At 47.5% G+C, this 18,277-nt stretch overlaps 1 protein-coding gene across 2 annotated transcripts in view; it reads right to left on the bottom strand.

Moving 5' to 3' along the window:
* Positions 1-3,033: 3,033 nt before the first annotated feature.
* Positions 3,034-18,277, bottom strand: part of sertad2b (SERTA domain containing 2b) — a 37,308-nt gene continuing 22,064 nt past the window's right edge. For both annotated transcript variants that reach the window (XM_030107231.1, XM_030107230.1), the window contains exon 2: positions 3,034-7,730. In XM_030107231.1, coding sequence (XP_029963091.1) covers positions 6,479-7,726 — 1,248 coding nt within the window. In that variant the 5' untranslated portion in view covers positions 7,727-7,730 and the 3' untranslated portion in view covers positions 3,034-6,478. The remainder of the gene's footprint in view (positions 7,731-18,277) is intronic.

Below are 18,277 nucleotides of genomic sequence, written 5' to 3'. Positions count from 1 at the left end.
TTTGAATGTGATTTATGTATTTATTTTATTCCTTTGTTTCACGTTGGATGCTGCAGAAACGGGCAGATGTAAGTCAAAAGGGAACCCAAAGCTACTAAAATAAAGAGTTAGAACTGAAACCTTCATCGTTGAACTTCTGAAAGGCTCTTTTGAATCACTGTGCGTCTTCATTTCTGCTCTGTGTTGTGACTTTAACGTGTGTTTGTGTTGGTTTTGTGTTCCTTAATGTGATTGTTGTGACTCCTGGTCGTTCTGCAGGTTCTTCATATTGTGAATCATTACTTTATGCTCTTTTGGTGCCTCTTTGAGGTGATTTTGTGACAGTTTAATGTGTTTTTCAGCACTTATGGCACTTTTTTCTGCTCCTGTTTTGTCCTTTTTAAATCATGACACAGTTTGTGGGATTTTCATGTTTTTCTTCGTGGTGCTTTGATGCTTGTTTGTCATAATTTTTTGTCTTTTCATAGTCAGTTATGGTTAAAATGCTTCTCTTCTCATGAAAGTCTGTTAAGTGTGTGATCTTTGAGAAATAAAGGTTACGGGATCTTGCTTCATTTTGAAGAAGTTTTTCACGCAAAAGGTGAACGTCGGTTTCTCGTGTCTTCAGAGACTCCGGTGGAGCAGTGGGTTTGCTCTCCCGCCTCACAGAAGTTCCCTGGTTCGAAACGGTTCTGTGTGGAGTCTGCATGTTCTCCCTGAGCGTCTGTGCTCCAAAAACACACGTTTAAAGTTCTTTGAGGGCTGCAAGCATGTGCGTGTGTGTGTGTGTGTGTGTGTGTGTGTGTGTGTGTGTGTGTGTGTGTGTGTGTGTGTGCTCCGCATGAGACTACATTAGCTTCTGTTAGCATCCATGCTATATATTTCTCTAATACACTATAATCTGTTACAAAAAACACGCTCCAGCTCCGGATGTGGACATTTTGAGCGTCTTAAGCGTTTCCGTGCGGCGCTGCACCTGCCAGCAGCCGCCTGCCGTCATTCTAACGGAAGGCGACAGCAGCGGGCGGCGCTGCGGCCCTCCGCCCGTCTGGGCCGTCCTCGCTGACCTTAGCTCCACTGTTGCTAAGTTGAGTGAAACTTTTCCCCCCTCCCGCCAGCGGAGACGGGCCGTCCCCCTCTCCCCTCACAGCTGCCTGTCCCGCATGCTGGAAATAACCCTCGGCCTCCGGATCGGGAGTCACGGCTCTTTAACGCTGGCGCTGCGCCGCCGCCGCTCCGGACTGGAGGAAAACACCAAGAAAACAGGGAGAAGCTGTGGAACTGAGGCCAAGACGTCCCGACGGAGAACCGGGAGAACCCAGCAGGTCTGAACCTCAGGAAGAAGAGGAATTCTGAATTCTGCTTTGCGCAGACTCGTCACAGTCTGGTATTTAGTCGTCTTTAGCTCTTCGGAGGCTAACAGGCTACGTCTGGGTCCTCCTTCAGCCTGGAGCCTCTTCCCGGTGAAAGAAGCTTCTGTGCTGCAGGAAAACCAGACTCAGCTTTTCTCAAACGACCCAGGGGAAAGAAAAAAAAAATCAACATTGTTTTTGCTGAATAAGAATAAAATAAGGAGAAAGGAGAGTCTGTTCTGTTTGTTCAGTGACTCTCAGACGGCATGAAAGAGAATTCACCTCAATGGACTCCCCTATCTTTCATTGTGAATAGTAAACTTTAATGTCACGAGCCACAACTTTTCTAAAGAAGGAAAAGAAAAGGTTGATTTTCTTCATTTGGAAACATTTTGAAGTGCGCGTGGCGAAGCGGCAGCGGCGCTCCAGGAGGACTGCAGCGACGTGGATCCATCGCATCTTTACAGCTGGAAATAGAAGCGCTGCAGCAGGTGGCCGCTCAGGCATTGTCTGGGGAGTCGGAGGCGAGCCGTGGCAACCTCCAACCCACGCCGCACGTCCAGATCCACGCATGGGGGGCGTGCACCTTAAAATGGATTCAAATGATTTCCTTCAGCCTCGCTGAGGTTTCTGTGCAGTTTGCACCTTCTCCCTGTGTGGGGGTTTGATTCAGGCCTTGTGGTGTGTCTAAGGTTTACTGGTGGCGACGATGACGGGAGCCCTTAAACCAAACCAAACCAAAATTTTCTGGACTATATGTCCAACTGTGCTTTCAAGTGATGCTTGATTCACCAGGCGTTGGATTGTTCACCCACTAATAGGGTTTAGACCTCCGTTAAACAGGTCAGTTGTACCCTACTGATGATGTGTTGATGCAATGCTATTCCTAACACTAGCCCAGTAGACTTACAGCAATGATGCTGTTCTCTGATCCAGAGGAAAACACCAGCAGGTCGCCATGTTGGACTGTTCACAGCTCTTCTGGAGGTCGCAGAAGCAGAAACTTTTGTGTAATGAGTCATGCCACTCTGGAGGCCACCATGTTTGTTATTGTCCATCTACTCATGCAGATGGAAAAACACTATTAACTACGCTCCTGCATAGCAGTGGACGCAAAAGGAGGGAAAAAACAAAAAATATTGTTTCACTTCAAGTTTAAAAGACCCAACTTTTCGATACCAAGATCTTATAGAGCCCATGGGCCACCAGTTGAACCCATTAACACAACTTGTTTAGCTAACTGGGCAGTTACAAAATTAGAAAGTGAATGATTTAGTATATAAAACACACTTTCTATAATTCTTCCCTGACTGATGCTTATTGTGCTTACAGTAGTTGCTGTTCAGCATTTACATAATAATAATTATCATCACTTCTTTACTTTTCATCCATTCGTATTTGATATTTTAACTTCACTTTCTATTTATTCTGTATGTGGCATTCCCCTCTGGGATTAACATAGTATCTGTATTCTATTTTATATACGGCACATATGAGTGTGATTTATGAGCAACACAACAAGAAAAGGAGGAGGCAGACATGGTATACTCTTTTTACAATTTATTGTATATATATATTCATATATATATACACATACATACATATATATATATATATATAAAACTAGAAAAGTAAGACTGCTTCAATTTCATAGACAGCTGTCCATTCATATATATATATATATATATATATATATATATATATATATATATATATATATATATATATATATATATATATATATATATATATCTCCACAGTCCATGTTTGGATCCCAATAAATCTGATAGTTTCTCTCTGTGTTTGTGTTCTATTGCATAGAAAAAGGCACAGCTCTGAGGTCTGTGTAAAATACAGCCTTCGTAGAGGGAATCAGCCTCGGATGTTGCAGTCAGTCTTTGTCTGCGGCTCGGACCGATTCGGTGACAAACACTGATCGAAAAGAAAAAGGAACAAAAAAAAAAAAAAAACAAACAGAAGAAGAAGAAGTCTCAGGAGCTCGAATGTTGTTCATACTATGTACATTAACTTTTGGCATTGAAGCGTCTGTGACAGGCTTTGGAGTCTTTGACATCTGAAGCTTGGAGACGAGGAGGAGGAGGGTGGACGGGGGTGGAGTATTGCTGCGTGAAGTGATGGACGAAAAGGAGTACAAAATTAAAAAAAAAAAAAAAGAATCACGGCCGCCATCCCCTCCCACCACCGCCACCACAAAGAAATCGACAGAAACAAACAAGATAAAACAACTAACCTGTGTGTATATATATATATATAAAAAAGAATGGCTTCCACCCATTATTCCACACTCAGATACATTCCTACCTGAAGTACATTCCTACCACACATTCTGTACACACATTTACAATCCAAATGTTCACTTCACATCAAAAATAAATATATTTACACAGAAAAGAGAAAACAGGATGAATAAATAAGTTCATAAACAAAAAAAAAAAAAAAACAAAAAAAAAAACAAGCACTCCAAAAATTCAAACATAGTGAGAGAAAGAAGACACAGTCGTCTGCAAACAGTTGTACTCGCTGCTGCTGCTGCTGCCGCTACGTGCTCGGTCTGGAGCCGGTGTGGAACTGTGTGAGAAAACACGATCCGACCGGTTCACTGAAAGGATGAACGCTGCACATCTCAGCACTGACGCGTTTCTAATAACTTCTTATCAGCTGAATATCAGGGGGAGGGTTGGTGCGTTCAAACAACGCAGACGAACTCGTCATACTTCCATTAGGTTCATTCTGACTTCAGTTTGCTGCTTTCTTCTGTCCAGAAATTTAGTTTTTTGTATGTATTTTTTTAACATAGCCATGACATGATTTGCTGATCTTCTTGTATGTTTTAAACTCAGTTGCCCGAAAAGAAGAAAGCAAAAAAACTCAAACTCAGGAATCTGCAACCTTTATGACCGAAATAGGCGTTTTGCATTTTTCCCCCCAAATAAAATCTGTCTGGAGCTGGAAAACATGTGAATTACCTTTTTTTCTGGTCTAACTCGTGGTCACAGTATCGGGTTTAACACTGGATTACTTCCGGACTCAGCCCAGCCCGCTCCTGTTTCAGAACCGCAATACGAGTTTGTCGGTTGAGCCACGAAAACCAGACTTGCACAACGAGCAGACGTGAGCGCAACCCTGAGATTTGGCAACGTGAGGGCTCGTATCCGAAACACAAGTAAACACACCGGACTGTAAATGTAATACTGTACGCCCCTGCTCCAGGTCGTCTGCCACATGTGTTGCTAAACCAAAAAATTTAACCAAAAAAAAAAAAAAGGGGTATTTTCATTAAAATATTCAACCTGCCATGGTTGGTTTGCCCCTCCTTCTGTTGTAAACGCGCTCATTTCATGTCTGCTGTGACCGACCACTATCGTGTGAAAGAGTTACTCTACAGTCGTGTGCAAACTGAATACAGCTCAACAACGTGATTGGTGCTTAGAAACATGAACCAGCAGACACTGGACTCTCTCTGAAACTGTGGCCATGAACACAGGCGGCTGGATCGAGCGAATACTAGCTCTCATAACTGCTGGTGTTTAGAAAGACATTGCCCAAATTTTGCTGTCCACAATGTCTCCGTGCGGGTGGAACTGGTGCAGTCTCTTTCCAATGGCTTCAACAGTCACAAAAGGTACAAGCGCTCACACTGAGGAGTCTGATTTTTCCTCATTTAGGAGATTTTAACACATATTTCAAGATTCACAGGCAGTTTTTACAACTGTTGGCATCAAAGTGCATGAAAGACACTGCACTGGATTGACCTGCATGAGAGGAGAGTCGGGTGAAAGTTAGCTTCACAGAGAAGATGGAATATTTTCCCCTCGCTTGGGTCATATTTTTGAAAGCTCTCGAGTTTCTCAGAGGGTCAACGTTCATGTAACTGTAAAGATTCTGCATCAATTAAACCTGCAAAACATTAAATAAAAAATTCCAGCAGTGAAGATGCGATCAAAACTGATGTAGTTAAATTGGCCTAAATCCTAAATGTGTATGAATCTCTTCTGATTTGCAGGGTCGCCTGTGTTGATAAGCACGGTTTCAGTGAGGATCAGCACTTTGGTGCTTCATGGGATTTTACTTACTCGTTCACGACTATGTGCCTGACAGTAATAAGATAAAAATAAAAAACAAAAAAAAAAACAAAAGAAAGAATGAATGTGTCCCCGAACTGAATCCATAGGTACAAGAACAGACGTCTCCTTCTACCAAAAGAGTTTTACAAACAACCAGGCGATGAGTTTTCAGAGCTACTCCCAAGAAGCGCAATTATATAGCCAAGCTAATATGTAATCTAGCACACTGGTAAAAACAATGTATTCCTCTTTATGCTCGCTTTACAAATAAAACATAGCATCTGTAATAAGATAAAGATTAAATAATTATTATTTGATCATGAGAAATTACCTTCCTTAACAATAGTTTTAATACAATACAATAAATTAAAAAAAAAGAAAAAAAAAAGAAAACATTGAGGAGTGACCTCTATAGGCTGTTAAAGTGAAAAGAACTAGAAAAAATACTGTAAAAACAGGAATTGAATAAGTGGTCACTTTGAAAGGCACTCGTCTGCTAAAAGCCATAATTACAGTGTGTGTGTGAGTGTGTGTGTGTGTGTGTGTGTGTGTGTGTGTGTGTGTTCCTGTACCTGTGAGGAGTCCCCATAAGGACAGAGTGATTGCACGAACCGTCCGGACAGGAGAGTTTCACTTCTTCTATTTACACTTGCTCTTCCAGGGTTAAGGCTTAAAACCAAGGTTCGGTTTGAGGGAGGACGTTGACGGACATCCTCGCAGGCATGGAAACACAGATGTGTGTGAGTGTGTGTGTGTGTGTGTGTGTGTGTGTGTGTGTGTGTGTGTGTGTGTGTGTGTGTGTGTGTTTCCCGGTAACTTCATTTCCATACTTGGAAAGGCGAGCACAGTGCATGCACAGTGTTGTGTAGAAGTAGTAGTAGTTGTCATAGTAGTACTAACTGACATCACCATCGATGTTTACAATTACCGACCTTTGAAGAGAGTTTAAAAACAAACGAACAAACAAACAAACAAACAAAAATAGTAAAAACAACATCCCGGATTTTTCATTCCAGTCTGAAGTGGGAGTCAAACCGTGTCTCCCTCCGAGGTGTCCTGGAGTCACGACCCCACCAGCACCTCCATGATGTGGTCCAGTTCTGTGAGATCGATTTTAAAAGGCTGATTGGCTGAGACCTGGGGGGCGGGGCCGCTGTACGGCGACGCCAGCGACTTGAGGAGGTCGTCCGCCGTCACCACCGGCGAGAGCTTGGCGAGGCCGCCGCCCGCCGCCGCCGCCGCCGCGCCCACGGCCCCCGCCGTCGTGCAGGGGTCAAAGTCATACATGGACGTGTCGATGTCGGCGAACAGGACGTCGTCCAGCGCCAAGTCTGAGAGGAACCCCGAGGGCGAGGCGGAGGAGGGGGGGGAGGAGGGCGAGGGCGACACGTCCGCCAGGGCGGCGGGGGGCGCCGCCGCCGCCGCGGGAAGAGGCTCCGGCGGCCGGAGCTCGGAGCAGCGACCTTCCACCAGGAAGACGCCCGCTGTGTCCGTCTTGGCCCAGCTGGTCCTGCAGTCTCTGGGCGGGGCCGAGGGGGGCGGGGGCAGGTAGGGCGGGGGGGCGGTTGGCGTGAGAGCTGGGGAGGTAGTCATGGTCGTAGTATTAGCTGCTGCGGTCCTGGTTATGGCTGTGGGAGGACCCGACTCCAGGGGGAAAGCGTCACTGGGGGCGAGAGGCGCGGCGACGCCGGCGGGCGCATGGCTCAGAAGTGCTGCAGGCGGGGGCGGGGCGGGCGGCGGCGACAGCGGCGGAGTGGGCGGGGACGGAGCGCCGAAGGCCGACTCGCCGCCGCCGTCCTCCTCCAGCAGCGAGGCCGGCGTGAGGCAGGCCTCCACGCGGCCCGGGAAGGCCGGCGGCGCCGCAGGCACCATGGGGTGGGGCGAGGGCGGCGGCGCCGCGGCCGGCATCAGCAGCGCCGAGGGCGGGGACGCCTGCGCGCCCGCCGCCAGGACGCCGAAGGACGGCGGCGCCTCGCGGAAGCCCTCGTCCATGGGGTCGTCGGGCGGCGGCGAGGGCGGCAGCAGCAGCGGGCGCAGCGAGCCCTCCTGCTTCAGCTCGTCCTGGATGCGCCGCAGCATGTTGTTGATGAGGACCCGGCGCTCCAGGCTGGGCTCGCCCAGCGGCCGCTGGCTGTACAGCTTCATCAGCGAGATGTTGAAGATGGTCTGCCGCTGCAGCGTGTACGACACCTTGGAGAGCCCCTCCGGGACCGCGCCTAGCCCCCCTCCCGCCACCGACGCCTCCAGCGTTTTGCCTTCCAGCCCCTCTTCATCCTCGTCCAGCTTCCGCTTCGCACCTTTACCGAACATATATCTGGAAGAGACGGGAGAGGACAGCGCCGTCAGGAGGCAGGAAGGCTGGAACCACGGCCACAATTTCAGCGTTTGAGAGAAAATAAAGAGCAGCTTCTGTATCTGGAGCGAACCTTCATTTCATGGTTCAATTGATTAGAAATCTAAAAACAGGTCACGACTTTGTCAAGAATTTTCATATGACTTCCTCAGTGTTCTTGGTCCTTCTGGCCTTTAGTCAATCCCTTCTGCAACCTGCAGCCTTTGGAATGTAGTGAAAACTGCAATAGAATTTATCCAGTAATAATCGGGAGGGCATCATGGAGCGTCTGAGGAGCAAGGAATTGCAAAAATAAAAGACTGATAATCCTATCAACGAGTGTGATTAACTCATATGAACGGCAAATAAATTGCCTACATTTTCCATAGAAATGTATCCAGAAATTGCATTTAACTGGAGAAAACTCCGCATGAAAGTGAATGTATTCCTTCAAATGAACAGGGTTTGTCTGTTCTCACACGGATCTCTTCAATCCAGTCACATGATCAGTTTGAAAACTTTCTTAAATTAAAAATGAAAAGTCCAGGTTTGGTGGTATATTCGCACAACTTTTGTGACTGAGAATTAAAAAACTAGAGCTCATTCTGTCCTGCTGTTTCCAGAGGAAAACAAGTCAGACTAATACAACAAAATCCAAATTATCAAGTCACACCATCAAACTGTTGAGAATCGAGTTCTTTAACTAAAACCTTGCGGTTCTTCCACCGAGAATCAAGAAGCTGCTTCCATGCAGCGGCAGCTTACAGAACACACACACACACACACACACACACACACACACACACACACACAGAGTTATGTAATAGCAGTGTTCCCTGCTGTAGCACAGGATCATAGGCCAGATTTAAAGCCCAAGCGCCCCCCACGCTCCCTCCTCCTGCCACACTGGAACAGCACACTGAGTTACTGAGAGAGGGAGAGAGAGGGAGAGAGAGAGAGAGAGAGAGGGAGAGGGAGAGAGGGAGGGAGAGAGAGAGAGGGAGAGAGAGAGAAAGAGAGAGAGAAAGAATTGCTGCAGTGCGTTTGACTTTAATCCAGGATGACAGGCTCTTGCAGCCAGTCGCTGTCTACACACACACACACACACACACACACACACACACACAGAAAACCACACACACTGCGCATGCGTCTCCTCGCAGCGCACACACATGCACAGGAAGTGTGAGCTGCAGGCCCCGTCACCACGACTGGTTGGTTGCCATGACAAACGGAGTCAGCTGGGAATTCACCCAAAGAGATGACAAAGAGGAGGAGGAGGAGGAGGAAGAGGAGGAGACGGTGCAGCTGGGTGCGGGTGCAGGAAGGAAGAGGAGGAAGACGAAAAGGAGGAGAGATGAGAGGAGGAAGTGTGAAGCCTTTGAGCAAGGCACCAAAACCCCAGATGTATGAGTCACACACACACACACACACACACACACACACACACACACACACACACACACACACACACACACACACACACACACACACACACACACACACACACACACACAGTCTGACTGTCACCAGACCGCCCTTTAAAGCCTCCACCCACCAGCCCCCTCATGGAGGAGTCGGGAGGCGAGGCGGGCCTTTTGAATCCGATGAGGCCGGGGTTAGTGTGTTCTTCACCCGAGCCTGGAGTCACAGAAAACGCAACTTTCTGGAAGTGGCTCCGGAGGTGGAACCTTTCCTTATCCGACCTGCGATGGACTGCTGAGCTGCAACCTGCTGTCTCCTGCCTGAACCCGCGGTCGGCCGGGATCGGCTCCAGAGCAGGTACTCCAGCAGTATCGGCTGAGCTCAGGACTCTTTTGATTCCGATCACAAAATGTCCCTAAACGTTCTCTTCCACCCGCACTTTGACCCATGAACCGATCACACAGAGTCCTGGACCTCACTTCATCTTGCCGGCCGTCCACAAACACATCAGTGATATCGGTGTATCAGGTGTAATGCGGAGAAACTGAACTTCAAACGAACGTCACGGACCTTCTCAATCATTCTTATGCTGGTGGACCAAAAGGACAGAGCTCTTCAAATGAGTTAAAATGTGAAACCCGAGGTGTCACACATCCAACAGATGCAGGTCGTATAAAAAGATTCACCGTGTCTTTGACAGGAGAGCGAGCATGTGGCAGATAATTCTTCCTACTGGACATGTACCTTATAACGGAGCAGACCGGAGGAGAGCCGGGACGCCTCAGTCCGTCCAGCTCGTCTGAACGCTGCTACTTTGAATCATAAAACCAACACATGATAATACAACCCTGAAATGATTTTGCTGTTTGCAATGCGGGTGAAAGTGAAATCACGCCTGAGCTTCCATATTTTCTGCAGCTGCTTGAGGATCTTCCAGGAAAATGGCGAATCGGGTGGAGAGAGGGAGAGGGAGAACAGAGAATCAAAGAGAGAGCGCCAGAGATAGTTTCAAAGCAGTTTGCGGGTGTGTGATTGAGAGCCGAAGCAGCTGCGCATGTCTGACTCACACACACACACACACAGACGGAGACACAGCGCAGGGCTGACATACCAGAGGTGCCCCACCCCTTACATTCCACTTCATTATCCTCTTCTTCCCTTTCCTTCTCTTCCACCTCCTCTCTGCTCACACTTTCTTTTTCCCTCTGCGTTTTATGTTATTTTCTCCTCATCCTCCTCCCCTTTACGCCGCCTCTCGTCGCAGCAGCCCTCTTCCCCCCTCCGACTGTCAGAAGTTGGCGGGTCCAGAACCGTCCTGCACTTCAGAAGAGCCTGAAGGACGCGGCGGAGAGCCGCGCTCCGCAGACGGGAGGTAGAGGAAGGTCTAAAAACCTGCCTTTTCCCTGAAGGTCAACCCGTGGAGGTAATCCTCAGACCTTCGAGACCGAGTGACCAGCTATGACTATAGTCTGAAGGTCAACACCACAGCTGATTTGTTTAGTCTCCCAGTCATCTTGGCTCAGGAAGGGCCTTTCAACAACCGCTAAGACTTAAACTGTTCAGAGAGAGACAGAAAAAACACTGTTAGTGAAGAAACCATCTGTAAATGTAAACCTGGGTTGCTGATCAAGTCCGACTCCAGACTCAGAAGTGGGGCAGATCCTGGGTGTGGTTCATTGTAAAACGAAGGTTAAAGCAGGTTTGGTGCCAGGGAACTGGTGGCTGCACCGGTTCCTCTGATTTACCATTATTTTCACCAACTACATTTTGAGCCGCTTGGAGGCATCATCACCTGGAACTGGAATGATTTTGTTCAAACAAAAAAGACAACACGAAAAATAAAACCTCAACAAATCAGAAACAAAGCAACAAAAGTTCCAGGATCTGTGTTTTTTGGATTTTTGTTTGCACCACGGGAGAAAAGTGTGGATTGAGTGTTTTGCTGGAAGACACAGAGACCACGTTCATAGGAGAAGAATTTGAGAGAAGCACAATGGTTTTGGGGCTTCCTTTTCAGCGGAGTTTCACGTTTATTCTCCATCCAGACGGTGTTTCTGCTGTCTACACGTAAGCAGAGCTGTTCAGATAAAGTTGCGTTTTCAGCGGCTCTGAGCACCGTTATCGTGTAGACACCCAAAACGCTATGAAAGTGTTGCGTTTTCACTTGAATCGGGGTCAAGGACACACGGTGTGAGTGAGAGGAAAGCAAACCGAGGCATCGGAAGACAATCCGCTCCATCAACTGAGCCATGGTGGGCCCAAAAGTGAGCAATCAGTCAAACTGAATTAGATCAAAATCCCAGCCTGATAATCTTCTATATTTCCTCCACTCTTCCTTTAGCTGAAAACTGTGCAGGAGACGCCAGAAAACAATCAATACTCAGCCTCGGCGTTTGTTTCCAGTCGAGTGATTCGAATCATGACAGGAAACATTTTTAGAAATAAAAAGCCGTCTCCGACTTCGCCCGCAGCCTCGGATATCGGCGAAGTCCTCAGACAAAGCAGACTGCGCTTTCTCTGCAGACGCATTCTCTCCTCGGTGAGGGACACACACCGACACACACCACCAGAGCCGGAGACAGGCTGCTGTGGCTGAGTGTGTGTTCTGTAAACAAACGGCCGGTGCCTTCGGAGACGCGGGCCCTTCGCCGTCAAATTATGAAGAACGGAGCGGGAGCAGCCAGCATGAATGAAATGTAGCCACACGATCATGGCGAGGAGAGTTTCCACTGAGGAGGGAGCTCAGGTGTATACGTGTGTGTGTGTGCGTGTGCGTGTGTGTGTGTGTGTGTTAGCCTGCCAACTGTACCTGCAAACAGACATGTGGACTGAGCGTACTACTCCAGCAGGCGCTGTGGTGCGTGGAAGTGTGTGTGCAGTGCAGTGTTAGTGGACTGACGCTGCAGTGATATTATGATCCTGTAACCGGAGACGCTGGTTTCCATGCCTGACTTGCGCACACACACACACACACACACACACACACGCACACACACACACCCTCCCCCTCTCCGTCAAGCCTCCCCATCGGGCTATTTCAGGTTCTCTGGATGCAGCGAGGTGCAGACACTGTGCCTGTGCTGCTGCAGGAGTGTGAATGCAGCAGCACTGTGCTGCATGCTCAGTGTGTGTGAGTGTGTGTGTGTGTATGTGCACCAGTCGGCAGTGCACTTGCAGTCAAGACTGTTCTGCTGCTCGCCGCTGTAGTGCACCCAGCTCCGCACACGAGGACGACACTGCCTAACTCACTCCTCTGGCGGGTGTGTGTGTGCACGTTTGTATGCGTGCGTATGGGTGTGTGTGTGTGTGTGTGTGTGTGTGTGTGTGTGTGTGTGTGTCCGTCCCTCTCTTTCTCTCTCACACACTCATTGTGAAACTAGTAAACACATTCCAGACCAAACCAGAGGAAGAGCGCGTTGTAGAATGAACAGACCAGCTCAGTCACAGCTGTTTCCACACACAGCCGAAGACGATACAGTTACACCGCTTACTACTACTATTACCACTACTATCACTACTCCTACTACCACTACTACTCCTGTTACTACTAATACTTCTACTACTGCTAGTGCTACTACTACTTCCACTACTGTTCTCGCTGCTCATATAAATGTTTAGACCCGCTTGACCGATCCAGCATCAAGAATCTTTTCATTTTGCATTGGTGTGCAATAAAACAAGCAGATAGCAGCAGCGGGGTAATAAAATGCGTGTGTGTGTGTGCGTGTGTGTGTGTGTGTGTGTGTGTGTGTGTGTGTGTGTGTGTGTGTTGTTTCTCTGGAAGCATGCGTGGCTCTCCACAGCCTGAAACACGGAAGTGACAGCAGTGAACTGCTGGAAACCCTCCGTGGAGAGAATCGAGGTTGAGTTCGTGCCATGCGGTGTAGAACCCCGGTGGGAAAGGTCGCTGGGTGTGTGTGTGTGTGTGTGTGTGTGTGTGTGTTAGGCGCAGCGGCCGACTCTCCAAGAAAAGACCTGCAGCCTTATATTTCTGACCCCAACCTGTGCTGCAAGCTCTCCTGCTTTGGCGGAAACGCGTCCCAAAGTGTCTTCTAAGAAGCAACAAGTAGAGAGGACAGACGGAGGCGGGGACTCGACCAAAATAAACGCGTGCCACGAACGTGCGCGCGCCATCATTAATGCTCACATGACAGAGGTCAACAGGGTATCGCGCTGGGGATTCACTCCGCTCTCTTACATAATGACAGACGAGGTTACAAAACACCGCCGCTCCTCCCGGTGATCAAGAGGCTCGGCGGATGCTCGGAGAGCACGGATCCTTTAAATCGGGTAAAAGACGAGGCAGTTCAGATCTTGTAGCGCGCCGCGAGGAAGAAGGGAAGAAGTCAGGGACAAAGAAACGGCGACAGACCCCCAGTCACGATGAAGCCCCACACAGCTGCTGCTACGTGTGGTTTGCTACTGCGCTGTACTTTCAATGGAAGCTTCCCGCAGGAGGCAACACTATTTAAATCTGCTCTTTAATGACGTGCAGCGCTGCATAGGTGAGAATGTCCAGGGTTGTTCAGAAAAAACAAAAACATCTAACAACTACGTCCCAAAGAAGCTGCAACAGAATCCAACAAATTTCAATAACAACGAAGACGACTTTTGCATGAATTTTCAATAAAATGCACGTGTTAAATGGGGAGTTTTCGTCGTCTTCACACAGCCGGAAGGGCTACCTGCAGGGGGAGAACGTCGACGTGGCGCATCGACCCATCTGCTCTCGGACTTAACTTGCTGCCGTCATCATGTCCCGGACGTCATTTTCACTGCTTAAGTGAATTTGAACAGCTTTTTCACGGGCTCTGTGGCACTCCATCGGTCACACCACCAAAAGCAACAGAGCAGCCAGGCAAGAGATTTAACGTTCAAGGTCGTCTCCAAGGACACTCTGGACTGGTGAACCGAGGCAAAAAATGGTGTTTAAAATCCACAAAGTTTCCAAACTGTGATGAAAAGTTTGGAAACCAGTATCTTAAGTGACAATAAATCCATGGAGAAACTTTAAAATCTCTTTTCACACCAGGAAGAAAAACTTTTCTTGTTCCCCGAAGGCCTCAGACGGTCCGTGATGGCGGCGAAAACTTGGGAATCAAAGAGAGGAGCGGAGCTTGAATGTCAGAACAAGACGAGCTCCGCTTGAGACTCTAAAACCAGGCTGGAAACTTTCAAAATACCAAGATCCTCTGACTCCCAGCTGACGGATTGGAAGGTGTAACGATTCATCCCACAGCCTCAAAGCCTCATTATTCATCATTTTGACAAAAATGCAACATTATGCACCAATCATACACTCAACGTTCTGGACAAGGGACGCAAAACTGAGAAAAATCATACACATTTCACCATATTGAAATGGGCTTTGCTCTCCTTAAAAATAGCCTCATTGAGCATTACTATTATGTGTCATTCACAAAAAACACACTGGACTTGCTGGACGTTTAAAAGGAAATCCTGTGACTTGCTGTTTTCTTTGTACGCTCCTTGCGTTGAAGCACAGTTTTCCACATCTTTTTGGAAAAATGCATCAATCCGGTCCAGTAACTGGGAGAAGAAACCAAACATTCGGGTGGAAAAAATAACATTTATCTTAACAGTTTGCAGAAGGACACACCAAAAAAAAGAAAAGAAAGAAAAAAATGGAAAAAGGGTCTGATCGAATGTTCAGAATGACACAAAACACGAGATTTATGTGTCATTTCTTGGAAACAAAACCTTCATCATCAGGATTACATGGTCCCGAAATGTCCTGCAAAGATTTTCTTGGGTGCACTCGTGACAATGTGAGCGTGTGTGTGAGCGTGTGTGTGTGTGTGTGTGTGTGTGTGTGTGTACGGTCCGAGCTGACAGGTGCCTCATTCTTCGGGATTAAATGTACGGCCTCAGTTAAAGGGACAATCCTTGACATTTCACACGGCGTGTCACTTTTACACAATCGCTCAGTGACTCACAACGAGACGAACACATGCACGGCGAGCATGTGGTCATCAGCGCATCCACACACTCAGACACACACACACACACACACACACTCTGAAGTCTATAAATAAAAAGGCAGAAGAAGAGAGCAGATTTAGGTCAGCAGACGTGTCTACATGCCGTCGAGCGCTCCCGCTCTTTCCGCCGAGCCACCGGGGGAGAAAACAGCCTGACGCTTTTTTTCCAGCTTCAGGAATCCACGGCGCCGATACGGTCCGGCCGAGCCTCCTTATTACTGCAGTACCTGCCTTATTACTGCAGCGTGCGCCGGATGACGGCAGAATCGGCCCCCCGTTACCCACGGTGCCCGGCGGCTCCCGGACCGCTCCACCATAATCCCCGTCGCTGCAGCAGAGCAGCTGCAGCCTGTGCAGCCCAGACGCTGCTGCTCCGGTGTTCATCAGTCTGTAACTTTCAGGCATTTAGTGTAAGAAATGCACCAATATGTGGGGTAAATTTTGGCATAAAAACTAAAAACAAGATGAGTAATTTATGATTTTGTTGAATGACTGATTAAAAATGGAGGGCGTTTTCGCAACAACAGTTCAGCTGGTTGTTGTGCTTTCTGTTGGATTTGGACATAACGGTAAGTGAAGGTTGCAAAGCGGCGGAATCTCTGGAAGTTTCTGTGACTTGCGGCGACACCTGCCGCAACGCAGATCGCTTTAACCCGGCTAGCTTCAACAACCGAGAGGGGAACTATCTGAACGAGCACACTGTCCACAGATTGGTTTGTAGCACCATTTCAACAAGTAGGTGTCCACCTATTACTGCAAACTGCTCCGCTAGCGCATACCTGATAATTACTGGTGCAAACTCATTTTATGATCCATTACTGGTCCGTAATCAGTGACATTTGGAGAGCTGCGTTTGTACTTTCAGTTGTGATTTTAGTCTTGGGCGTCCACGCCCCCGATGACAGAAGTCATCTTGACTGGACTTATTACACAGGTTTCTGTTTCTTCAAACGGAATTTTTCTAAAACCATCATTTTGAGTGAAAAGCTGTCAAGACACGTCGTCAAACATATCTGCTACTGAAAGGTCAAACGTGGAGCCGTGCAGATTTTCAGGATGGTTGTACTTTTGGATTTCTCTCAGGCATCATGATGAGTGGAGCAGTGATTAAATGTTCAATAAACTATGGGGTAAACTTAATTCTGAGCTGGAGATCATTACAGAGATTTGATCTTAAGGTCTCATGACTGCGTTGTAACCAAACGTCTTTTCTCAAAGGTTGTTTCAGCAGTCCCAGTGTACATGCAGTGCTACCTTCAGCCACAAGGTGGTATCACGAGTCACTCCGGAGTTAAGTCTGTATTCGGTTCGTTAATGCGCCATACACTGAGTTCAGGAGGAATTCCGAAGTAGGAAAAGTCCCATTCCCGAGCCAGGCAACAACACGACTGAACAATGTCAAACTCGAAACTTCCACTTTGTAAAGTGGGAAAACGTAGAGCTCTGACATTCAGAATGATGGCATTAATACACACGCAGTAGAAAAGTAATGATTTATGATTAACTCTATAATAAATTAACCTTATAACAATCCTCTTTTACCATAAAATAAAGTATGTTAGCTGATCATTTCTGTGGGTCTATTTCTCTGTTATTTACGCGGTTTCTACCTGGAGTTCAGGAACCTATCACAGGGTTTTCACACACACCAAGGATTCGTCCCTTTTGCCTCATCAGCCGTGGTAATCCCACTCGTGTGCAGTTGTGTAACCCTGCAGAACATCTGCCCGGCTTCTCGAGGTCCCGATCAAAGGAGCCTGTGCGTTGTGTGGCTGCTGGAGTGGACGGTCCGCCCAGACCCCCCGAGCGGGAGCCGCGTTATGAAACCAGAGGCCCACCAACCGCAGCCACGCTGACCCCCGTCTCCAAACATCACTTCACACTCCACAGCAGCGTCCGCGCATGGCCCCAACCACGCTACACACAGATAATCAACCAGAACTCCACATGAGGAACACAGAACCTGTCGTTCTCACTCTAAAACAGCCACACCGGGAGTGAACACCACAAGATATATGAAAATTAATTATGTAAATCTGAAGAAAACAAAGTAATTCGGTGTGAATCGGTTTGGGTTTTTTAGCACTTGGCTAGCGAATAGTGAGGATAAACATTCAGGGTGGTGGTGGCCTTGAGGTTAGAGAAGCAGGAGTATGCAGGTTCAAATCCCACAGCCGGCGGGTCACCACTGAGAATGACCCTTGACCCCCATCAGCCCCCTGGAGCGCCATTATGTGCATCTCCACATCCTTCAAATAGAAATGTTAAATTCAGAAAAAAAGAAGAAATTTTCCCAAACGGACTAATAAGGAAAGTTCATTTAGTGGTACTTGTCATGTTAGTACAAAGTTTTTTTTTTTTCCAAGAGCTGCTGTGTACCTACAACCAAGAAAACAAGGGCTGCGTGATAAATTACACATTTATCACAATATCAACTATCATGATACACGTATCTTTTAGTTTTTAGTTATCATTCCACGTCAACACATTTGGACAATCAGAAGAAGCCTTAGTGCAGTGGACTGCGTTGAAAATCATTGTTTCATTTTCATTATGTACCTGTTGAAGTCAGAACCACAAAAGCCAAAATCAGGAAACAATGATGATGAAATTCCAGTAAAGCCAATAAATGCTCCAACTTCTGCAACTGATGGAAATACAAAAGAAACTGAGGAAAACAAATGCTGTGTGGCTGTGTTTTGTGAAATATAAAACCATGGCCTGAATTACTACAAACCACAAAGCAGATAGGAATCAAAAAAGTGTCTGTTTGTGACGATATATCGCGATTATTGAGATTATCTCCAGCAGCAGACTGGTCACGACGAGGCAAATGCGAGTAATTACGTGTTTATGTGGCGACACGCTGTTTACACACAGGTGTATTCTGCTCTTGTAAGTTAACCGGACGGTGTTTGTGAGTTCCAGCGGGTGTTTTCCGCGTCAGTCGTGGCTCTCGGCGGATCGGGAGCATTTTTCACTGTTATTTCGCGAATGAAAAGTTTCTTCTCAACTCGCTGCCGCCGCTCCGTAAACAACAAGCAGCTCTTCCGAGACGGGGCTCTCAGTGGAAGTGCAGAGGACACGGACAGCGGCATTTCC

The sequence above is a fragment of the Salarias fasciatus genome, chromosome 13, assembly GCF_902148845.1.
Source record: "Salarias fasciatus chromosome 13, fSalaFa1.1, whole genome shotgun sequence".
Lineage (NCBI taxonomy): Eukaryota > Metazoa > Chordata > Actinopteri > Blenniiformes > Blenniidae > Salarias > Salarias fasciatus.
This window is presented reverse-complemented; position numbering and strand designations above follow the sequence as displayed.